General features: G+C 51.3%; 1 protein-coding gene and 1 long non-coding RNA gene across 3 annotated transcripts in view; one reads left to right on the forward strand and one right to left on the reverse strand.

Annotated features, from left to right (window-relative positions):
- The window catches only part of LOC142417916 (uncharacterized), a 480711-nt gene that overhangs the window by 183194 nt on the left and 273526 nt on the right, over positions 1-23991 (reverse strand). The window lies entirely within an intron of this gene.
- PRPSAP1 (phosphoribosyl pyrophosphate synthetase associated protein 1) overlaps positions 6706-23991 on the forward strand; it is a 29172-nt gene continuing 11886 nt past the window's right edge. Inside the window, exons 1-6 of one of the 2 annotated variants that reach the window (XM_075518490.1) lie at positions 6706-6881; positions 7616-7727; positions 16479-16531; positions 18128-18194; positions 22550-22722; positions 23158-23273. In XM_075518490.1, the coding sequence (XP_075374605.1) occupies positions 7645-7727; positions 16479-16531; positions 18128-18194; positions 22550-22722; positions 23158-23273 (492 nt within the window). In that variant the 5' untranslated portion in view covers positions 6706-6881; positions 7616-7644. Of the gene's footprint in view, positions 6882-6937; positions 7052-7615; positions 7728-16478; positions 16532-18127; positions 18195-22549; positions 22723-23157; positions 23274-23991 lie in introns of those variants that run through there. The other variant, XM_075518489.1, reaches the window with a different exon arrangement.

Raw genomic sequence — 23991 nt, forward strand, 5'->3', positions numbered from 1 at the left:
GGCTGGGGAACCGCAGCACCCACAGCTGATTCTGGGTGAGATTTGGGCATGGCCGCTTCCCTGGCCGCTGCCGTGGCACGGTCTAGCGTTTGTAAACAGCCCCGAGGTCTTCAGCAAGGTGTCACGGGAGGAAATAGCTGGATGCTGGCGAGTGCAGCGTCCTGACCTGCCCCTCACCCTTCTCAGTGACTAACCCGCTCCCAATTTCCGCTCAGGAAGGCACGAGAGGGGTGGGAGGATGTGAGAGCAGCTGTCACACTGCTCCCGGCAGGTGCCACGGGGTGATGGGGCGGCTTTGGGCTCTGTCCTCACCGTGCTACATCCGTCCGTGGCTCCGTGCGGCAGGGATCCCCCTCACCCTGCCTGCCTTGTGCTTTAAACAGGAGTCAAATCCCTGGCTGGGCTCCACTGGCCACGGCCATGCTGTGGGCTGGGGAAAGGGTCTGAGAGCAGCTTCTCCGCAGGCTGTCGAAGCCAGCAGTGCCGCAGCACTTGGGCACGGGAAGGGTTAGCGCGGGGATGCCCATGGGGGGGATGCCCGGGGCAGGGAGATGAGGGGGCTGCAGCCAGGTTATTCTTGGGCGGGGAATGGGACCAACACAATCTCAGCCTCCGTGATGGCACATCACACCCAGGCAGAGCTTTTCCACATTGGTGCTGGTCTATGGGGACTTCACGCGAGCCCGTCCCGATGCCGTGCCACCCATGGCAGATGTCCACTTTGTGCCTCGGCCAGCCCGGTGCCCACCACCAGCCCCGCGTGGGTCCCTTTGCTCTCCGCAGCCGTGGGCTGATTTGACCCGATCCCGCACAGACGCCACTTGTTTGCCTCCAGATGCGATGTCTAATGCGGAAGTGGGATCGCATCCGTCACCGCTCAGTGCTGATAAACAGCTGTTTGGGGCTATCTTAATTACGAGAGCCTTAACGAGCTCCCTTGACCTGACCGGCGGCTCAAAGGGTGCTCAGCAGCCAGGGCTCCCGTGCCATGGGCAGGCGTCTGCCCATCGGGTTTGTCCTGATCGGCTCCATTCCCGCCCGCCCAGCGCCGCAGAGGCCATGCGTGTGGGAGGGCGGCATGGGGACATGGCATGGGGATGCAGCAGGGAGCGGGCGTGCCGGTGGGGACAGCGGGTGGTGAATCCCCCCACCTCCTTTCTCATTGCAAAGGGGGCTTGCCCAGGACACAGGGTGTCTGGTCCAGCCGTGACCACGGAGGCCACCAGGTTCCCTTCAAGAGCAAATGCCCCTCAAACTCCTGTCCTGGGAGGGTTCACAGGGTACCCCAGACCCCACAGATGTCATTTGGGGGAGAAGGCTCGTATGTCCAGAGCACCGTGCCCCAGGCTTCCTGGAGAAGGTGATGGATGCTCTGTGTTTGGGGAGACTGAGGCAGAAGCCGCAGACACGGTTTGCCTTGAGTTGTGCAAGAAGCCAAGGGTTAAATATGGCAATTAAACACCCCCTCAGCTCCCTGTTGCCCCCAGGGTCTTCCTGCTCCTGCCCCCAGCTGCCAGAGGAGCTGGTCCCCCCAGGGAACGTGTCCTGGGGGAAGAAAGCAGAGAGGCAGGGAGCTTCCCAGCCCTGCCATAACCCTTTGCCACCCTTGGCTGATGCATCCCGGCTGCAGCGCGGACCCGAGGCTCTCTGTGCCAGGGCAGGCCCGGATTTCAGGCTCCTGCTGCCTACACAGCAGCGGCAGGCAGCCCCGGAGGAGGCGTGCAGAGGACATGGCTCTGCTGCAGGATGAGCTGCAGTGTTTTGTTTCGAGGCACGCAGCTCCTCCAGATCCCTGCCCGCTCTGCCGCGTCTGCCGGCAGCCACCTGGGGACGGGAACGGGAAGGGGATGCACTCATCCCAGATCCATCTCTTTTAGCATCGTTCCCACTGCTGAAGGTACATGTCTCAAGGTGGAGCCAGAAATAGCGCGGCTCTGTGCTGCATCGGGGCTGGCAGGGCTGCAGGGTTTGGCAGGGGGACAGGCACCGACTGCAGCAGTGGGAACTTTCCAGCGAGCGCATGCGGGAGCGGCCGGTGCGGAGATGGAGCCGTTTCGGGGCAGACCCAGCCTGGGGACTGTGGCTTGGCCCCTCTCAGCCCCCAGCTGCAGGGGCTCGCAGGGAGCGGTCACCCTGCAGCTCCCCAGGGAGATGCTGGTGCCAAAGCAGGGGACCAGCACAGAGCAGGAGGGGACAGAAATAAGAGAGGTATCTCCTGGAGGAGAGCGGTTGGGATCGCATCCCACCTGAGGCACACAAGCCGGGACACAGGTTTTGGGTCTGCCACTGATTTGCTGCAGGACTCTGGCAAGTGACTGCACCCTCGGTCTCTGCCTCCGCGTATCACCCACAATCCCGGCTTCACATGGGGCCCGGGGCTTGACCCAGGAGGTTTCTCAGCCTCCGAGGAGCTGGGGGTTACAGCAGCTCCTAAATCACAGCCGGGCTCTGCAACCCAACATGGGCTGCTACCCGGCTCTGACCCTCGGCTGAGCTCTCAGCGGCTGCCAGCACAGCCCAGGACCACAGGGCTCGCCGGGAAGCCCTAGGCAATGCCGGCAAGCTGAGCTCGTTCCTCCCAGCTGATGATTTACTCAAAAATATTTCTGAGGTCAGTCCTCCTCGGGGGAAACACTCCTAAACACCCCACAAGAAGCTGCTGAGTCTGGAGTAACCGCACGCACTGTTCACTCAGCCGAAAAGTCACCCCAATGACTAGCCCTGGCGTCAGAGGGATTGAGGCTGAAGTGCTGCCGTTTGATCTCCCCCTTTGCTGGGGGAAGCCAAATTTTAGGCCATTGCAGGGTTTTCACCACTTCCTGGTAGCGGTTTCCTGCCATGATGTGAGCGCAGGCATTTTTGGGAGGTGAGTCAGAGGCTGCAATGAGAACCACCTGGCCCGGCTGCCGCCGGCTGGGCTGGGAAGCTTGATCCCGATCCCGATCCCGATCCCGGGGCGAGCGGGCTCCCCACCGCAATGCTCAACACCTGCGGGCAGCATCCCCAGGGCAGAATTACTTATGGAGGACACAGCATCCCACCATAGCCTGCCGTTTCTGGCCTGAGTAGGAAGAAGAGGGATTTGCTGCCACAGTTCCCATGGCTCCTCTTTCCTTGTCGGGCTGGGAGGATCGGGACACTCCGGCTACCCCACCTGGGCTCCAGGGAGAAACTTGGTAAAGGAGAAAGGGCAAAACTTCATCCAGCTCTGCAGGAAGCTGCCTGCAATGGCTGTCCTGCCCCAGTGCCATGTCAGGCCCATGCAAAAAACTGCCCCAAAGCCCCTCGGCGTGCACAGGGCAGCACTGAGGCTCTGGTTTTCTCCAGGGAGAGATGTAGGTCTTGGCAGAGCTGAGAAACCGCCCTCCTTGGTCGTTGAAATTCAACAAATAAAGACAGTTCCTGGTAAAGGAACCTCCCAGGTTTTCCCTGCTGGGCTTTACTATTTTTTGCTATTAAAAATGCACGACCCTCTGCCCCCCCTCCCCTCAATATTACTCAAACCCCTCTGCTCAGCAAATAACTGCATCGCAGCCAGCGAGTGAGACTGAGCCTGGATAAGCCTTTTCAAAGGAGCTAAACCTGCTTAAAGCCGGTGCTGTTCCCTGACCCGCCCTCCTCATCCTGCCCGGCTGATAATGAAATAATAAAAGGCTGCACAGCCTTGCTCTCCAAGCGCTGTGGGGGAGGTTTCTGCTGCCTCTGTACATGCCAGGAGCTGGGATATTAATTACTCCCTAAGTAAACAGAATTGCTTCTTTCTTCTCCTCTTCCTGGCTGTAAAACCAGGTGTGACCGTCAGCCTGCAGAGCGGAGAAATCAGAGTTGCTCCCTTTTCCAGGAGAAAGGTTGGTTGTGGAAGCGATAACAGCCTCGATCTCTGCCCGATGCCCTGCCCGATGCCCTGCCCGGGCTCTTCGGGGGCTGATCCCAACCCCGCAGTTCCACCGGCCGTCCCGGCGGGACCCACGGGGCCGTCCCTGCGAGGCTACTGGGCCTCTCCCCACAGGGATGAAGCTGGGGACACCGGGGGGAAATCTCAGAAACACGGGAGTGGGGTGGGTTTGGGGCAGACATGTTGTCAAGCCCCTCCGAGGCGACGGTGCGCAGAAGTGCTGCCTGGGGTCTGCCGTGCCGGTGGCTGCCCTGCAGCAGAACGCACAGAACTCGTTGCATCTCAGTCCCAGCAGCTGGGAATGCGAGGTGACAACATGGGCAGGGTCCGTCCCCTGTGGCCAGGATGGCTCTGAGCACCCCACAGGGCAGCAGGAATGAGGACCCGAGGATGGTGCTGGGGGACCTGGAGGGCAAAGCAGAAGCTGAGGGCACTCAAAGAGGCCACAGCGTCAGCCCCAGGCTGGTGTGCCGAGGCTGCCAGGCGGGAAGAGGTTAAACACCTCTGCCTTCTCCGGCACACCTGAATTGCATGTCAAGCCAGGATGGAAGGGCTTTAAAAGAGGAGGGCAGCAGCAAGCCCCTTCCCTAGGGGCCTGGGAAGGAGCTGGTGGGGGCCGAGCACCCTGCAGAGGTGCTGTGCCACGTCCCCCATGATGCTGGGTATCCCTCCCCACCCTCAGGGCACGTCCTCACCTTGCTCTCCCCTTCCTGGGTGCTGCTCTGGGGTTTGTCCCTGCTGCTGCCCTTGACAGGGTGTCCCTGCGGGAGCCTGTCCCAGCTGTCCCTGTCCCTTGGGGTGTCCCTGCTCCTCTGGGAGCTGCCATTTCTCTGGTGGGTGCAGGAGGGACCTTGGGAAGCAGCCAGCTTCCTGCATCCCCAAAATAGTCTGCCCCCCCCATTTTTTTCCCAGCTTCTTCCTTTTGAAGGACAAAGCCAGTAACTTGTGACAAGTGAACAGTCACAGCGGGGATGCTGTGACCGCTGTCAGACGAATGCACCTTGCAGGGCTGCAGCAGCCATCACTAAACACGCACCAGCATGCGTGGCTGAGGGAGAGCCCGGCCGGGGGTTGGGGGTGCCCATGAGGGGGGATCTGGGCTGCCTGGCAAATGGATGCTGCCGGTTCATCCCAAGCTGCAGGGTTATCATCAGCCTGAAGGCTGGATTAGCATCGCATGCCCGGCTGCGTTGCCTTCTCGGAGTGAATCCAGGCAGCTGACGCTGTTAGCTCTCGCCTCGCCTCGCGCTGCCATTGGGGAACAAGTGGGGACGTGGGAGTCGAGCTGGAATAGCCCCTGCTGTGACAAGGCATGGATGAAGGACCTGCTGGGGACAGAGGGGACCTGGAGAGGCACCGGTAACCCAGCAGGGATCACACGTGGCTTTGGAGGCAGCAAACTAGGGGAGAGACGTCTGGTGCCGCACTGGACCTGCCCGAACAGCAAGTGAAGGCGGTGACGGCTGTGCCACGGCCCCCCTCACCCTGCCAGCGCAGGCACTGCGATGTAAATTTGGCCTCGTCCGGCTGCAGCACGCGACCCTGCAGCCCATTCCGCTGTGCTCATGGCTGGTCTGGGCCGGGCTATGGCTGTGATGGGGGATCCGTGCTGAGCCCTGCAGCCTGCTCCTGCTGCGGGAGCAAACCCGGGTGGCTGGTGAGGTGAAAGGGGGACTGTCCTGGCTTGTACAGCAGGTAAATAACTGCAGGGCTGGTCTTGAGTGGCCGTGGAGGGAGATGTGGAGATGGAACCACACCGCAGGAACAAATACATGTCATCGGGTATGGTGAAGGAAGGGAAAACTTTTCATCCTGGTGCTCGGGCAGTGCAGCAGTGGCATACAGAGCAGACACTTTTGTAGTACACATTTGTATCTTGTTTGCATTGAGGATGCTGCATCTTAACAAAGGCTGGAGAGAGGCAATCTTTAATGAAGTGTTCGGCGGAAGGGGACTGATGGCGATGCTGCAGCTCCCAGCTAAACATGAAATGTTTCTGACAGGAGTCGTTGCCAGAGGCACCACCGCTGTCACGTCCCCAACCCCGAGCGGCTGGCACGCGCCAGAGCAGCCTGGCAGCAGGGAGAGATGCTACTGAATAAGGCAGCGTACATCCTCCATGTCCTGAACGAAGCCCACTGCGACCTCCCCCCTCTTAGCCGGGAGAAAACAGGCCAAGGGATAACGACCGTACACAGCGGCTTAGAAAACTGCTGGGAAAAACCTCTCCCTCCAGGGCAAACAAAGTGATGTGGGGCGATCCTGGTGATGAAATTAATGCTGTTTGCCTTCCCTGTGATATAAAGCACGCTCTTTGGGCTTGGAAAGGCCTGCACAGAGCTCTGCCAGGCGGGCTGGAGCAGAAGTTTTCTGCTTAGGTAAGTCATTTAGTGCCTGCACCCGGCAGGGACTTTGCCCTCACATCCAAGGAGCCTGGAGGACCTTGGAGACTTGATACTGAGTGCTCCCTTGGGAAATGGCGCAGAGACCAGGTTTAGCTCCAGCAGCACCTCCTCAGGGCCACCATCCCGCCGCCATCACGGCACAGGGGTGCTTAGGGGAGCCCCAGGCCCAAAGCGTGGCCTGGCCCCTGTGGGGCTGGGGCCTGGCTGGCAGAACCCCTCCTGAACACTGTGGGGCTCCGGGAGGGCTCATGCTTAGGCACGATGGAGCGGGAGGCTTCAGGCCTGGACCCTGTGGGGCGGGGAGGGCTGTGGGGCGGTTCGCCCGCCCCACCGGGTTCCGGCCTGAAGCCTCCCACCCCCCCTGCCATAGAGCAAGGCTAGAGCGCCGCCACAGCGCTTCCGTCGGGCCGCCGGACCGGCCGCCATCTTAGGCGCGGGCAGTGAAGCCGCCGCATTGAGGCCGTGCCTCGCACCGCCGGGCAGAAGGGGGAGAGCGTCCGCGCTGTCAGCCGCACTCGGGAAGCGGGCGGTGCACCCCCCCGAGGAGGGAGAGTTTACGCCGTTCTCAGCCTCCTCCTCAGGTACCGGTGCTGTTCGGGCAGTAGCCGATAGCCCTCTCCCGCTTGAAAGCTTGAGAGCGCGGCCGCTGTGCCCTCACCCAAGATGGCAGCGGGGGCGGTCTTTCCCCGCGGAGAAGATGGCCGCCGAGGGCAGCGGCGCTCTAGCCGGGTGGCGGAACTCGCTTGGCTGGGTGAGGGGAGCGGGAGGGGACTCCCACCCCTACCACACTGACCCCCTGCCCCACCACAGGGACCCCCCCTCCAGCCTTGCTGGCTCACAGGGAAATCCCTTAGCCCCCCCCCCCAACCTGCCCGCGCCCCCCTCAGCTCACCCCCCCCTTCCCCAGCCAAGGTTCCCCTCTCTGCCTTGCTACCCCTCCTCCCCTCATTTTGGGGGTCTTCCCTCCCTGGTGCATGAGGTGCCTCTGGGTGAACGTGGGGCGGGTTGGGGTCGGGGTTACCCGAGGCCTGGCTCCTGGGGTGGGGGTTGCTCTGCAGGCAGCGCGCTGCACCCACACCCCCCCCACCCCCCCAGGCTGCTGCTGCTCCATTTTATTTTAACAGTCATATTCTTCACCCCGCCTTGTATACTTTGCCACAGGAGTGGACCAGCAAGACCATAGGTAGCGGAAGGGTTCCCCTCCTCCTCCTCCTCCTCCCCACCCCTTAAGGGGCGGTGATCGTGGCGGAGAGGAAGAAAAGGATGCCACGGAAGCTGTTGTTGCCTTATAAATCTGTTTTTTCTCACTTTCGAGCTCCACGGGGGTTGCATGACTCTTTGGCGATGAACGCAGCCAGAAGTGGCTACCGGGTCTTCTCGGCCAACTCCACGGCAGCCTGCACCGAGCTGGCGAAGAGGATCACGGAGTAAGTTCCCTCTCTCTCAAGTTTCTCCCCCCCCACCGGGCTCCTGCGAGCGGGCAGGCTTTCTTCAGAGCGGCTGGAGAGGCTTTCGGCGTCCTCCCGCCTTCCCAAGCCGAAGGTGTCTGCTGCGAACACCTTTGCTGCAGAGGTTTTGCACTGAGAGCGTTCGGCAGCTCTGCCCTTCTCCTCGGCGCCGGCTCATCCCTCCTGGTAACTCAGTTTGACCCAGCGACGAGAATGGATCGGCTGCTTTCCGCCTCTTGCGTCTCCGACATCCATTTCAATGCTGGAGAGGCCGGGTTGCAGCAAAGGCTGTTACTTTTGAGGAGGGAGAAGGTGAAACTGGGCTGAACAAACCTCAGAAAGCGTTTTAACTGGTTTGGGAGATGCTCAAAACTTTCTCGGCTGCTTTTCGTGGGGACGGGCTGGCGACCTGGTGTGCTCAACAGCTTTGCTGCCTGGGGCGCGGGGAGCATTGACCTCGGTGCAGCACCAGCAGTTGCTGGTGGACTAACCGGAGTGGATTAGTGAATCTGCATTTCAGTGGGGTAGGAGAGGTGGGCAGCACATGCTAACAAAAGAGGGTTTAGTTTAGGGATAGAAGTGTGCCCTCTTTTTTTTTTTTGTTTTTTTTTTGTTTGTCAGCACATCGATTTGGGCAGAGTTTGACCTTGACTTGGCAGGGATGGATGCGCTGGGTCCTGCTGAAGGAGGTGTGTAACAGCTAGCTCCAAAATGGGGCTCTTGCTGCACAGAGGAGCACTGAGTTTACCCCGATACTTGATCTTTTGTTTTTGAATTAGTTTGGTTCAAATCAGGGTGCTCCCAGCCAAAGAGGCTTTTCTGAGACAGGCATCTGTGTATTGTGGAGTTGTCATCCTAAAGCAGGATTTGGGTTTTCTTTCTGCTTCTTCTCAGCTACAGTTCATAGGAAACTGCTTCCAAAATTGAAGGGGCTCAGTGCTTGTTTGCCTGCTGCAGTAGATAGCATCCTTGCTGCCCCTTAGGCAGCTGCTGGCCTGTTCTGTCTCCAAGGGCATGCTTAGATTGGAAACTTTACTAAATACAGGTGTGCTGCCGCCTTAAACTGCAAGATCATTTTGCCATTTGTCCAGCTAGCTTTATAAACAGTGTGTTCAATCCTTAACACAGATTATCTCCACGAAGCTGACTTGGCTATTTGGCTGGGATCGCTGGCGTTGACGGGATGTGTGGTGGATAATGGTGGTGGACTTCTTTGGGCGTGAGGCGGAGAGGGAAATCCTTGTGTTTGGGATTGGAAAGCTGTTTTTTGGTTCATGTATTTTTGCTATATTTGGTCAGTTCCATATCACTTGCCCTTCACTGATACAACTCTCAAAATAAAGTCTCTCTATATAAAAAAGTAAGTTTTGCTGCAACAGATGGGACATGGTTTTACAAGGCTTGTCCTGTTGCGTCAACACAGAACATAACAGAAGTCCCCTGGGGACGAGCTCCAAGTTCTCAGGACCGAAAGAGCAAACAGGCAATCTTTATTCTCTGCTCTTTGTCTTAAAAATAACTCACTTTTTTTAAAGATATAATAAGAAGAGACACGGAGCAGGCTTCCCCGGGCTGTGGCACACACAGCTGGCTGTGTGAGGTGCTGCTGTAACCCTCTGCAGGGTTCCCAGTGGTGCTCTGAGGGTGAATGACAGCGGGATCCAGACAGTGACCTCCTGGCTGGCCTTCAGAAAGTAAACTTTTAATGGACATGATGTGGGCTTTTTGCCTTGGCTTTTGCAAGCAAATGTTAGTGAGGAAGTTGGATGCTCCGGTTGTGGTATGAGTACAACAGTGTGATATGCAGCTTCTGCTTAAACTGAGACTTAAGGACACATAGCTTTACTATCTACTACTAGAGTAGTGACCACTCTGAAAGGGAAAGATGTGAAGCATTATATGCGGATGAGGTTTTGCTGGAGGGGGGTGCAAATTCTGGAACCATTAATAGTATGGATTTGCCCACAGTAAAAAGTCTCCCAAAAAGAAAGGTATTTTCAGCATCTTGTGCAGTGGTTTTGCACTGACTTCCCTTAGGAGCTCAGGGGCTGTTTCAACACGTTCGTAATACATCCTTGTTTTTTCAGGTTGCAAAAGATGCGTGACTGCTGGCTTTCCCACTGTGTCGCATCCCAGTCTGTACTTTGCTGGGGAGGTCAGTTGCACCTTTTAATAGAGTTGGAGCAGTCTTATAAGGGTGAGTCTGTCCTCTAATATTGTGCGTTCTTTTTAAAGTTTTTTTATGACCATTAGTATAAGTAGTAAAAGAACTTTAAAACAACACACAATATTAGGAGTAGGGCCCCTTGAGACACTTGTCCATCTAGGCTCTGTTGCTCTTTGCCTGTAGGTGTGATGTTAAAATCAATACTTGAGGAGTCCTAGCTTACCCTTTTTTAAAATCTCAGGCCTGGGGAAGAGTAGTGTGACATAAACCAGACATCTGAAAGCTGTTCAATCTCCTCGCTTCATTTAATGCAAAACTTCCAGAGTTGCTTTCGATTCAGGCTCTGAGCATGGCATTCTGGCACGCTTCCGATCTTTACAATTTCCCATTATGCATTCTTGTCTGGTGATAGGACGAGTGACTAAATTAACTTTCACTTTGAGTTTTCAGAGCTTTTGTTTATGTTAGCATCTGCCAGGGAGAGGAGATGGTGCTGGCTTATTAGAACCAAATACCTTGTGAAACTCTAAATAATAAAGATGCTCCTTACATTCAGGACCACTGAAACATAAATAAAACCATATGTTTACTTGTATCTTATAAATTGAGAGAGGTGATTTTTCTTTTTTTTAAATTCTTTCCCAGATGGAAAGAACTCCTGCTGTAATTGGGACGCTTGGATCTGATTATAAGCTGCATTTGCAGAGGAGAAAGATAATTTCTGTGACCAGTGCTGATCCCTAATGGGCCTTGTGTGCTGTTGGGGGGAGGGAGGTCTAGCAAGTCTCTTTAATCTCTGGAGTCCAACAGATGCATTTAGATCTCCCTCTGACTGCAATGTTTGGCACAGAGGGTACAAATACTCCACTCCACTCCCTGCTTGTGTGTTTGGGTTGGAGGGGATTCCTGATTGAAGCTTTCTAATGCCTCCCCAGTGCTCCTGCAGGTCTGCATTATGTGGGACGCGATACCATCATAAACTCATTGCGGACTGTGGATGCAAGTATTCTAGGTGTTCATTTGGTTTACAGCACGGAAAATTATGATGACCTAAAGATAAAAGCAATGCCATGAGCCTAAACAACGTGGAGTAATGAGGAAAAGATGGAGACTTGTGTTCTGATCTCTGGTTGTAGGGAGCTGGGTACACAACACTAAAACCAGGGTGGTGTTTTCTGTGAATGAGCAGGAGGTGCACCCTGCTTTCAGAAGAGACCATATGTTAGGAGGACTTGCAGCAACCTCCCTCAGCTGAAGGAGAATTTCTGGTGGCATGGAGGAAGAGTAATGTCAGCCTTCCTCATTAGGTCATCTTGCCAGCATGTGAGAGGATGGCACAAGGCAGTCAGATCACAGCAGCCTTGTGATGCTGCTCTCCCCCATCTCCAAACACTGTTCTTGCCTTCTGGAAAGAGCTCTTGTGTGATGCTACGGGAGGAGAGGAGGTGGCACCAACTCTTTTCCATCTCAGAAGATGCAGCCCTGTGGCAGGAGGCTAAGAGATATTGCAGGGTGAAACCGCATCAGAGGATTTTGGAAAGGGAAAAGAATAACTAGCTAAAAAGTAGCATAGTTGGAGAGGGTTACAGGCAGGGGATGGTGCTGGAGTGGAGTGAGCGTGGAGCAGTTGGGCTTTGAGATTTTCTGTGCAGCTTAGAGCATGTAATGTGGCTGAGCAGATTGGCTTTACCTGGTAGCTTTCTGTGCTGGCCAGTGCCAGGTTTAGAGGAAGTTCCTTCACGAGGAGCAGACTAGTAGGACTAGAGGAAAATCTGCATGGTATTTGCCAGTAGTTCATCTGCACAGCTTTGGCATGGTGGTGCAAGTGCTGGATGGCACTGGGTACAAGTGGCAGATGAGCAGCAGGGACTGTTCTTCAAGCATCCAGTCATACCAGGTGGGTGGAGAGAGGTAAGGGAGAGCTCAGATAGTTATAACGATATTTGAACAAGGATATTGCCTTGTATCCAGGAAGCTGCTGTTTCCTTTCCCTTTCCCTGGCTTGTTCTTGAAGTGGGAGATTAGGAAATACACCGCAGAGTTGCCACTGTGCTAGCTGGACCAGTTGACTGATCTTTAAATAAAGATTTGCTTGAGTTTGAAAAGCAATTCAAAGTCAGGCTGTGGCTTGCTTTGGCCACAGTCAGGCACGGAGCAGATCCTCTGCCGTCAGCTCTAGCTCCTTCTGGAGCCTGCAGCGGTTCATGGAGTCTGTAGGTGTTGTGGGGAGAGTCGGGTATTTGCAGACCTGAGACTAGTGGAAGTTTTTGTAATGAAGAGAATATTGCCAAAATAAAATCATATCACAGTCAAGGGCTTTGTATGCAGATTTCTCTTCAAATTGAATGTTTGCACTGCAAGCTGGCTGGAAGCTTCTTTCAGTGATAACTTTACAAATGTCTTTTAGGTGCTTGTCACAGAGTGGGAGAAGAAAACACAGCCCGGGCTGAGAGCCCTTCCCAGTGGTACTGAAACATGCTTTGATGGCGTGAAATACTGCAAGTGCACTTGCCTCTTGAATTTTGATTCAGCTAAACGTCAAGTCTCTTTTTAACTCACTGTCCTTTGTCTCAAGAGCCTGGTACAGTGGTTTTTGACAGTTTTCAGAGGAGCATTTTAAAGTACAGTCTAATACAGCCTCATAGTGTTTCCTAAAATACTGCAGTGTGTCACTTCCTCGTTAAACTATAGGTGACTTCTGAGCTGTTCACGTTTAGGCTGTGAGTTTGAGACAGGTTTTATAAACACTTATGTATCCACAGCTTAGTATCCTCTTGGCATGTGTTGAGACTGCAGAGAGCTAGATCATCTTTCCTAGACAATGCTTACAGAGAGATATTCCAGATCAATATAAATTTTTACTGGCCAATTGCTCTGAGTAGGATTTTTAAAGCCCTAAAGAGAATTTTTCTCTTAGATGCTGTCAGGTCTTAGAAGAGTCGTTTTAGTGTCGGAGCTGGTGCGAGGATGGCAGAGCAAGGAGCAGGGCTTTCCCCATCAGGAGCAGTGAGTGATCACACAGGGAAAGTTTACACTGAGGTGTCGTTAAAAACTTTAAAAGCTGGGAGCAGCCTGGAGTAGTAATACCTTGATCCCGCTGTGCCCAGCCCTCTGCACTGAGCTTGGCAGGACTTTTTTAACAGATAGCATAGCTTAGCTTTTTCAACAGATCCCAGTTCTGAAGACTGCTGCTTTTAAAAACAAAAGCAATGCCAAACTGACTTTCTGTCTCTCTTGGATGGAGAAGGCAGCTTCCAGAAGTGAACTCCTGCTCTGATATCTGCTTGGCACTGGTTAACCAGTGAGATTTCTGCAAATACACTAAAATCAGCCGGTTCTCCAGTCTTAAACACTTCAGTATCGGCAGAAGCCCTCACCTCTCCGTAGCCAAACACCACACCACACAGCAGGGCTTTTGTTGATGGAGCTCATTCTGCTTGGAGATATGATTTATCTACAGGACCTAAAGTATTATTTTTGCCAAAAGAAGCTGTATTTCTCTGTGGGGATGTGTGCTCTGGGTTACCTGTCGTGGCAGCCTTTTCTTTCCTAGTGTAGATCTCATGTCTGCAGACAAGTGATCCAGTAATTGTGATAGCCCCTGTTCATACGGGTACGGTGTGAGTCCTGAAGCCGAATACAAACGGAGTTCTTGCTGTCAGTTTAATTCCTCTATTGCCTAAAGCAACGAGCAATTGGGGGCTTCTGCACGGAGAGGATTTAGAGAGAAAAGAGCTGGGGATGGAGGGGAAAAAGGGAGAGGGGGAATTTATCTTTGAACTCTGTCACAAATGGTTACTCCCAGGCTGTGTGGTGGCTAAGGCCACGCTCTGCCCTTGACTTTGGTGCAGATCTCCCTTTTGACACAAGTTCTGTGGAATTTGGTGTTTTACAACAGGAGCTGTGCAAACAGTCCCCTCTTTAATAGCCTTGACTCTAAGGTTTTATCAGACTCCTTCACTGGCTGAAGTCTTGGCTCACGCAAAGCCTTCAGAAATGGATTTAGTGGAAGGTGTGCCCCTTGGGTAAACATACCTGAACTGCTTTGGTGGAGCTGCCTGTTGATCCATCTGCTGTGCCTGCAGTTCATGGGACTGCAGAGCACTGTAGGCAGGGCTGTATGACTTTTATGGGCAGTTTTATCTCGTATCCTTCCCATTGCCGCCCCTCTTGTTTACTTGCAGTCAACAGTTGGAGCAGAGATGGGATTTATTGTCTGACCAGAGCAATTTACTACCGCTCATTCCTTTAAGTTGGCAGCTGCTTACTGTCTCTTCTGGTGCTATCTGCACCCAGGTTTGACAAGCTGAGCTGTTTAGTGTCCCTCTTTCCATTGGAGAGCAAACTTGCCTTTCCGATTTCTTGTTTCAGCAGCACAGAAACTGCATTGCTGCTGTATGATCTGAATAGGGGACCACTGTGCTGTGGTTTCTTCTTGCCAGCTACATCCTCTCAGAGCATCACAAGCCTCTGCTGTGTTTGTTTGCTACCCCCTAGCATTGGAAGTGCCACCCTCCAAGGGGTGTTTAGTTGAGATGTGTCCCATTGAACTGTTTTTGAAGCTTTCCCTCCTTCCATGAGATGCAGGATTGACTAAGGGCACTTGCACAGTCTCAGTAATGGAGTTTTTTTCCAGTAGTGAGGTAGGAACATGTTGTCTGCAGCGAAGTCAGGGCGCACGTGCCTCCAAAGGGAGGTTGCAAGACTTGCCGTGCAGTTGTGGAGGAACAAGTGTGAGTCATTAAACATTCCACCCCTGGTTTGTTTTGTGTTTGTGCGATTCTTAAGCGTGTTTCGACTTGAATGTCTTGGCAGCGATTAGGCCAAAGCTTAGTGATTGCAAATGCCTGACTGTCATCGGAAGGACAGCGGGATCCCAATGGGTGGCAGTAAGTGCTCGATGGATCCCATCAGCAAAACTCACCTTTGCTGTGCATCTATCCCTGGGGTCCCCGGGCTTGCCTTTGCTTGACCAGCTGCCAGCTCTTTTTTGAAGATACTGAAGGTACTGAGGATGCCTCTGTATGGCAGCTGTAACCCAGCGGGGCTGGTGAGAGAAGCCAAATTAGAGGTTCAGGTGGCTTGCCTGCTCTGGACTGCGCGGTCCCTGGGTGATGCTCCAGTTGGTACCTGAGCCGGGCTGGTTATAATCTCGCACGTGCGATTCTCAGTGCGGGAGTTTACGCACCAGCCCCAGCCATGACAAAATGTGCTGCCAGGCACACAATTGGGAATGTGTCTGTGCCAAATACGTGCTTTGTAGCCAGCTAAGCAAATATATCATGTTGCATTCGAGTATCTGTTATCACAGCTGTCCCAGGCACACTTTCCAGGCCAGCTTCTAGCTGAGACCTCCAGCTTGTGGGCTCATAGCTGAGTCCAGCAGTTGCTGATGGGCCAGCAGCGTGCCAGTGTCGGGCTGTCTTGCTCATTGACTTCTGAAAAAGCATATCTTTGTGACAATTTAAGTACGAGGCTGAGTCTGTGGCTAAGGAGATGGAGAGAGACTGACTGCTGAAGGCAGTAGACCAGGGGAGAGCCAGTGACGGATGTGGGCTCTTTATTTAGGGTTAGTCCTGATTCGCAAAATTTTGGCTTGTGTCCCAGTAAATACTGTATACGTGCAGACAGGAAACTACTGCCGTAATCTATGTGTTGAACAAAGGTATTTTGCAGGCAAAAACCGTTTCCTAATCCAGCGTGTGGGCATGGCCACCGAGCAGACCCTAGAAGAGAGGACAGACTTGCCCGGTGCTCCAGCCAGCTGAGTTGCAGCAACACACTTGATCCAAGCATCTCGCTGGTGTGGGGTCTCTCAGCTGAGGCTCACAGTTAAAGGACGCGTGCCTCTAAATACTTACTAATGGATTACTTGTCAGTATAGTTAAACACAGAAGTGTCACCTGAGGGAGTAGTCTGCCTTTTGGAGCCTTTTAAAATGCTCTTCAAAATGAATCTTTCTTATATAAGAAAGAAATTAAAAAAAAAAAAAAAAAAGGGGGACCCACTGTAATCTTTGTTGTGATGTAGATGTAGATCTGACATTTGAGAAGAGGAAGGCGCAATTTGAAAAAATCAGAAAACTTTTTTTTTTTAGTTAAAATCTCTTCAATCAGCTGAGTTATTTCAGAAGGAAGGTTGGGGGGGGGGGGGAAGATGATGTGGGAGTCAAAAAAAGTGACTCAGTTGCCATTAATCAAGTCTGAGTAAATCATTAATGTTTAGTTCCACAACAGATCTGCCTAAGGTGGCATTGCATAGGCTAGCAAGATGTCCTTTGCCATCAGGAGACACAGCCTCTGGTCAGTCGTGCAAGGACTGGCTCTTCGAGTATGGCATTGACCTGCCTCAGAGCAGCATGCCCCAGGGCCCTTCCTGGGGACGTCGGAGGGAAGGAGACCCCCGGGGACGGGGAGGACGCGTAGTTCTGCAGCCTGGCTGGCACACTCAGCTCCCTGTTAGGCAATGCTATGTTTTGTTGGTGTGTAATGGTTGGTCCAGTCTCTGCATTGGATCATGAACTGCTGCGTTCCTCTATTTTTAATTTCCTTTTTTCTCTCCAGGCGTCTCGGTGCTGAGCTGGGGAAATCTGTTGTGTACCAGGAAACCAATGGAGGTAAGGGAAATCTTTACTATTTGCAACTGTTTTGAGGTAATCTTAGAAATATTGGGTAACTCCATCAGCCAAACCTGTCTAGTAAGTGCAGTGATTCAGCTGTGATGTTACTGCTGCTCCTGGCAGTGCTAAACCTCCGTGTCTGACCTTGGACAAAGCAATTAACTGCATTCCTTGCTTTTCCCTGTTATCTGGTTTGTCTGCCCGTCAGCTAACTCTCATCCAAAGGAGAGTCCTGCCTTGGGTGTTAGCTGCTACAAAATCTTACACGCTCTTGTGCTTAGCAAAAACCTCCCAGGTTTAAAAGTAATGGCCTGCTTTCTAAGTGTTTGCCTTGCAAACTTTTAAATTATTCCCTTCTTCCAGCCCTCCCCTGCCACAGGCAGTTTACAGGTGCCCTAGCAAGGGCTGTGCTGGGGAGTGTGCTTCTTGGAGCTTGCTTTCATCTCTTTAAATGTAGCAAGTGTCTGTTTTCAGATGCTGGGCTAAAACACAAGGATATTGGCTAACAGAGTTCAGTGGCTAAGAGTCATTTACTGTTTCAAGACCTCTGTTACGTTATTTGCAAGAGAGACTATAACCAGAGAGCTGATACAGGTGAGAGGAAGGGATGGAAACGGTGCTGGCTCGGCATAAGGATTTATGATACTGCTGCTGCTCTTGCAGCTGGAATGGGCCACGCAGTGTGTAAGCTGCCGTGATCATGGTTGGGTTGGCTGTTGTATTCATGCTTGTGAGAGCTCACTGCCCTTTGGGGTTAGTTTTAAATCAGGTCGCTAGTTACAAGGTCTGAAGTTGTTCCTCATCACTGCACAGCAAATCAGTCTGCTTTCAGCAGAGTCCCTTAAGGTTACTGCCAGTGCCCACGCAATTAGACTTTGAATTTGCTAGCTGGGTAGATATTTCTCTCCTTTCACTTATCCCTGCCCTCTAGTTCACAACTGTGTAGGAAATGAGTGGCTAAGACAGGCACCTCGGGAAACCTGGTGTCATTGCTTCGGCTTCGCAGAGCTGCCTTGGGGCTTGGCTTTTCCATTTGAGTCTGGGACTTTAGGACTTGTGTTCAGCAGAGATCTGGGTTTCCAGCTTGTGTCAGTGTTGAAATGTCTTGACCTTGGTAGTGAAGTTGGGGAGTTATCCCTCTGAACTCTGTGCTGTTGCCTTGGGCTATCCAGCCTGCATGGAGCTGACCTGGCCACCTAGTACTAGAGGTTGTTCTGCTTTGGGTGGTTCATTGTTCACTAACGAAGGCGGTATTGACAGCTTTCAGCACTCAGCATGGAGAATTGAAAAGGATCTGTCATTGAGAGTTAGGTAATTGTCTTCTATGTGTAAGAGAACAGCTATTCAGCCTGGTTTTGCATTGTGAATACAACTAACTCACTGGTATGTCATGAGAGCTCTTCTCAGGACCAGCCTTTGGAAAATCCACTTGGCTTATCTGCATGTGTGTAGTGGGTGTGTGTGCACAAAGGGCAAAGGAGCAAGTCCTCTCTGCCCAGACCAGTGGGCAAAGTTGCTGCTAAAACATGGTGTGTTATCACTGTAAATCTGATGTTTGGAAACAAAACTGACTGTGTTTTCAATCTTCTCCAGAAACAAGAGTTGAAATAAAAGAGTCCGTCCGGGGACAGGATATCTTCATTATACAGACAATCCCCAGGTAAGGGACTTGTGGCTCAGTTTTGCAGCTGCGATATGCTTTGAATTTCTGATTCAGCAGATTGTTCAATAGGTTTGCTTGCCATTAGCCAGCACAATAACCAGTCTCTTTCCAGTGTTGGCATTGCTTTGCCTTACATTTAAGACACCACATAGTGTTAAGCTGTTAAAATTCCCAGAGGATTGCTTGTGCCACAGCAAACTGAGAACCTTCCCATCAAATAGCTTAAGTGTGTCACTTCAGGCAAGAACAAGTATGACTGATGGCTTCAAGTGAAACATCGCTGGTCTGTGTGTTGGTGTCCTTACAGGCTCAGTTCCTTGGTGATTTCTGAGTGGCATTTCCATTTCAGGATGCATAATTTCCTCTGCCTTCCAATTACCAAGCAGCAGAGCCAGCAGCAAACAGCAGCTATTGCTTTAATTACAGTCTGCATTACAACATTACTACATTACTATTGATTTCATTACATCTTCCCCTTTCACTGTAGCGATGTGAAACTGAACTTAGGTGGAAGCCCGTAGCTTCCCTCCTGTACTCTTATAGTTCTTAATGATGTTGGGTCTTTTCTTAAGTGAGTCTGGTTTTTATTTTGGGCTCTTCTAGCCTTGGAGTAAGAGGAAAAAGAAGTGCTGTGAGTAACCAGGGGCCTAGAAAACCAGCTGCTAGCCCCAGGAACCTTGCTGCTCGCTGGCTGAGGAAGAGTGTAGCGAGATCGCACTAGGATGGTGGGAAGGGAGCCTACATGCAAATGGTAACTGCAAAATGACCAACTATGAGTAGGGGAGGTGCTATTTTCAGAGATGAGGTATCGGTAGGATGCCTTTTGTGCAATTAGCAAAACAAGAATATTCCTGCTCTGATAGCTTTTTCCAAGTTACCAGATTCTGCTCAGATTTTGGAGATCACAAGAACTAATAAGTACCAGAGCTCAAGCAGGTAGCAGAATACCCTTGAAACAGAATTTTTCCTTGCTTTCCAAAGAAATAGAGTCCAGTGAGAATTCAAGTTAATTTTCTCTTTGTAGTGCTTAGCCTGTTGTTAAAGAAATCAGTAGGACTACAAGATCAGCTTGCTCGCTTCTGGAGTTCCTCTTGCAGGCTGACACATTTTCCTAGAGCTCACCTCTCTCCAGAGATATGCTCCAAGTGTTTCCTCCCTCAGGGAGCAACTAAATCTCCGCAAGATGAAAATCCACTGATGCAGGATTATGTTTCGGGTGAATAGTGCCATTCTGTTGTCCCTCGTGAGAGAGTTCTCTGAAATAACTTGTAACTGAGAGCTGTGTAAACATAAAACAGATAAGGTGTTCAGAGAGAGATAACTCATAGCATTAGGGACAGCAATAGTTTGTGGAGGGGAAAACCTCCCCTGCTTTTAACTTGTTGATCCCCTTGTTTTTCCATAAACTGAATTCAATGTTGTGGGCCAAGAAATGGGTCCTTTTTAGCCAAAATGTTCAAGGCCTTCCAGGTGAGGAGTCACTGTTGTGCAGCCAAGTCATCTTTTATTCTTAAGCTGCAGCTGTGCCTGGCTGCATTGCTTGAGAGGACAGGTTCAAGGGCATCTCAATTTTGCAGTGGGTTTCAGGGAGCTTTTCAGGAGAGTAAAAACAACTGTGTTGAATAACCTGAGAATAGGACTTCCGCACTCAGTAGTGGTTTGAAAAGCAAAGCAAACAAAATATTAAGACTTAGTAGGAAGGGAGTAGAGAGGGAAACAACCTTGTTATGCTGCAATGTGAATTCACAGTCTGCATCTTAAATGCACAGAGAGAGACCAGAAAGACCTGAATATTTGATACAAGCTCCCTGTCCAAAAAGCTCATAGCAGAACTAAAAAAGTTGCAAAGACAGGTATCGTCTAAGACTATTGGTGTGTGGACAAGCATTCACATGAGGAAAAGCCAAATAGCTCATGTTTAGACTGTAGAAAAACAAAGGAGTTGGTGGTTTAGTGATATACTAAAAGCGAAAGGAGTCTTTTAGCGCTGAGTGGTGCTGGTTGTTGCAAAGTCGATTGGCGCCTTCACACAGGCCGTTTGCTCAGCCCCGAGAACAGGGATCTGCAGGGATGGGGGGCAGTGCGGGAGGCTCCACACTGCTGGAGAGGTGGTAAGTAGGGTGTGGGGGATAGCTGAGCTGGCTCTAAATGTCCTGGTAGTGAGCTGACGTTCCTCGTGTGTGGTCTTGGCTCAAGCTTTCCAGCAGTAACTGTTAGCACGGCTTCAAGGCAGGAGGCGGGAAGGGCAGCAAGGAGACTGGGATGCTCTCCTGGGTACCTGTTTTGGAGATGCTGTGGCTGGGGTTCCACTGCAGATGTTTTTTCTCCACAATTAGTCCCCACCCCAAGCCGGGCCTTTGGTTCAGGTCAGTGCACCTTGCGGAGGAGTGGATCAGTGTGATGGCTGGCTCAGCGCGAAGCGTCCAGGAGGGTGCTCCTCGCCTCGGTGAGCCCTGCAGCCCACCCACCCTGGGCTCTGCTGGAAGGACAGACGCATCCACCTCTGCCTAGTGCCTGTGCCAGCTGGCCTGCAGGAGCTTCCCGGAGTCCAGTGTTGGAGTCCTGCTTGAATATTGAGAGAGGTGCTCCTCCTCCAGTAATTTCTCCATCGATATGGCTACCAGTGTACCACAGCAGCACCAGCACTGCTGGTGGCTTTTGAAATCAGTGGTAACCCTTTCTCCCAGGAGCAGTCTTACTCTCTATCTGCTTTCCATGTGAATATATATTTTTTTAAAGAGTAATTTGAAAAATAATGATAGAAAATATTGAATTTCTGGGATGAACTTTAAATAGGCTTAAACTTGGCCACTTTGTTTTTATACAACACTGATAGTAGCATCTCTTTCTCCTCTCATGGCCCCACTGGCACAGCTAAAACACCAAAGGGAAGAAACAGTTCTTTGTTTGCTCGTTGTCCTACGTGGCAGGGGGCTATGTTTTATGTAATTCTTGGCTGGATGCTTCAGAGCTAACAAAGCTTTCTTGTGTGTAAACGACATTGTGTGCAAGGGCTGGCGGGGCCAGCGGGAGAACAGAGACCCAGAGCAAGTGCTCACAAATGAAGAGGCACAAATTTCCAAAGGAAGGGGGAGCGATGGAGAAATGGAAATGATTAGAGGTTTGTAACAGATCACGCAGACAGAGGCTCGGAAAATGGTGTCTCTGAGCTCTTGGGGAAGCTGTCTCTGGTGGTCAGTAGGAAAACAGGTCCTTGAGCAATGTCTGGGTAACATCCAAAAAACTCTGCAGAGCTTTAAGCTGCTCTGTGCTGTTTACTCCTCTGCTTCTGTGTGGAAAGGTGGCCTGGTCAGCCCCTGCTGTGTCACCGTGGTCAGCCCATGCTCTGTCACGGCTGAGCCACCACCAGTGTTGCCCTCCTGGGGACCAGTCTGGGGAAATGGTGTGTCATTTGAGGCTGGCTGTGCTGAAAACCCCCAAGCAAAGGTGTCTGCATTGTAGGAGGATTGCCTGTCCCTCTGTCTTCTCTGAAGTGCATGCTCTTCAGTTCCCAAACGGTCTCGGGTCAGTTTGTGACTGTGCAGACAGTGTCTCTTGGTGTTGGTTTTAAGGAGCTAAAAGGGCTTGGCTTTTTTTCCCCTTCCCCAAATGAATAAAAATGCAGGTTAATACACTCCTGCTGGGCCATGCCAGTCATCATGGTGAAGCTAACTGAAAATGGGGTTTTACATGTATTCCTTGCTGTGGTCTACAGATATGTTCTGCCTTTGTTCCTTTCTTGTTTTTTCTTTCAAGAAACAGTCATTTAGCATTTATGTGCTGTTGTTCCTTCCATCTCTAGATAAGCTAGATAGCGTGGAGATGCTGACCTCCACCAAAGTGATGTGTCTGGACTTTGTACTGCTCCAAAATGCAGTATTTCTTAAGGCAGGAAAAATAACCTGCCTTACCTTGTTAAAAATACCCTAATAAATCCAGTGTGGATGAAGTTGTGTTGGGTTCATGTGTGCTGCTTCTTTAAAAGACTGTTTTATTTCAAAATATATTGTATGAAGTGACATTTGTTCCAACATAAATGAAAAAATGCCTTTTTTTTGTTGTGATGATGGAGGGAAATCATCACACACCTCATGTTAGAATACAAAATCAAATTCCAGTCCACAGCTCTTGAGTGCTGGAATCGTGTGCTGTACATATAACAGTTGATTGTAATGTGCTGTGGCATGATGGAAGGAGCTATACGATTACAATCTGAGTCTTGCATACATTAGCATAAGAGGTAGCATTATGTGCTTGGAAGCTTGGTGAGGAGAGGTGTTGGGTATAAAAGGAAAAGGAGTTGCACTGGAAAAACACCTACTAATATTTGGAATGGTTTTCAAATCTCCTAGAGATGTGAATACTGCTGTCATGGAGCTGCTGATAATGGCATATGCACTGAAGACTTCCTGTGCCAGGAACATCATTGGGGTCATCCCTTACTTCCCCTACAGCAAACAAAGCAAAATGAGGAAGAGGGGCTCTATAGTCTGCAAGCTGCTGGCTTCGATGCTCGCCAAGGCAGGTGAGTATCGCAGGGCGCAGCAGCATGGTAGGCTTGGACGCTGCAGTGCATCTGGCTGTTGGGCATCCCAGAGGGCATCTGTCCTTCTGTTCTTCTCCCATTCGATGTGGGGATGTGCTGCTGAGCCCTTGAGCTACTTTAGAGGAATTCATTTTCTTCAGCTTAATTTTATTTCTTTGTAACTTGCACCGGGGGAAGTGGCCTAGAAGTGTCATATTGAAATACAGTGTCAGCCTAGTGCTGTGACTTATCGCATGCCTGTTTCTCATTATGTCTTTGGAAGTTTTTACGTTAACCTGTTTATGCTTATTTTATCACATGGCACAATAGTCTGAGTAATAGCTAAAATAGTCTGGAAAATGGAGATACATGAGGAACTCCAGCCATGTGGGAGTTGTCTCAATGAATTGTTCTCTTTTTTGTTTTTTTCCTTAGGTTTAACACACATTATCACTATGGACCTTCATCAAAAGGAAATTCAAGGCTTCTTCAGCTTTCCAGTAGACAACCTGAGAGCATCCCCTTTCTTGCTTCAGTATATACAGGAAGAAGTGAGGTTACTCTAGTTCTATATATATCAACTTGTCTTAACTCGTCTTAATGTGATAGCAGCATTGGGCCTCTCCTTAGGCAGAGGTTGTGTTGTCAGGCTAGGTCAATTGTTCTGTCAATGAATTCTTTCTTAGGGGGTACCTGCTGCGTGTTTCTTAGGAAAGTGGGAAAATGTTGTGTTGTATGATTGTACCTGGATAGAAATTGAACTCTCGACCATAAGCAGAAGATGAGCTTGCTCTCTGTAGAGTTAGTGCCATTTGAGAGATGCTATTTATGCTCCTGCCTCTAATCACTGTTAAAATCCTGTTAAACTGTCTCCCCTCGCCCTTTGTTCTGTGTTGGATGTCTGACTGCTCTGAATTATTGATAGACTTGTCTTGGGCTGAGTGTAGGAATGCTGAGCACAGCAGGGCTGGGGGCAGGGCACGGAGGTTTTGTTTTCCATGTGCAAAAGATGATGATTTATGCCCACATGGTGAGAACAAGGCTTCCCCATACAGGGAGAGCGGGCCCTGGGTTCCGACCTTCCCCTGCAGACAGAAGTAGCTGCAGCAGGTCCGTGTTGCGTAGGTTAAACACAGTGAATGTTCCCACCTTAGCCCAATTTGAACGCAAGGCCAACGCCCGCTCTGTGCGGGCAGTGGGGCTCCGCATGCTGGTGAGGGCCAGGGTTTGATACCTCTGGCCCCCAGGGCCCGTGACTGCACCTTCCCC

Source organism: Mycteria americana, chromosome 16 (genome assembly GCF_035582795.1).
Source record: "Mycteria americana isolate JAX WOST 10 ecotype Jacksonville Zoo and Gardens chromosome 16, USCA_MyAme_1.0, whole genome shotgun sequence".
In the NCBI taxonomy this organism is placed as follows: domain Eukaryota; kingdom Metazoa; phylum Chordata; class Aves; order Ciconiiformes; family Ciconiidae; genus Mycteria; species Mycteria americana.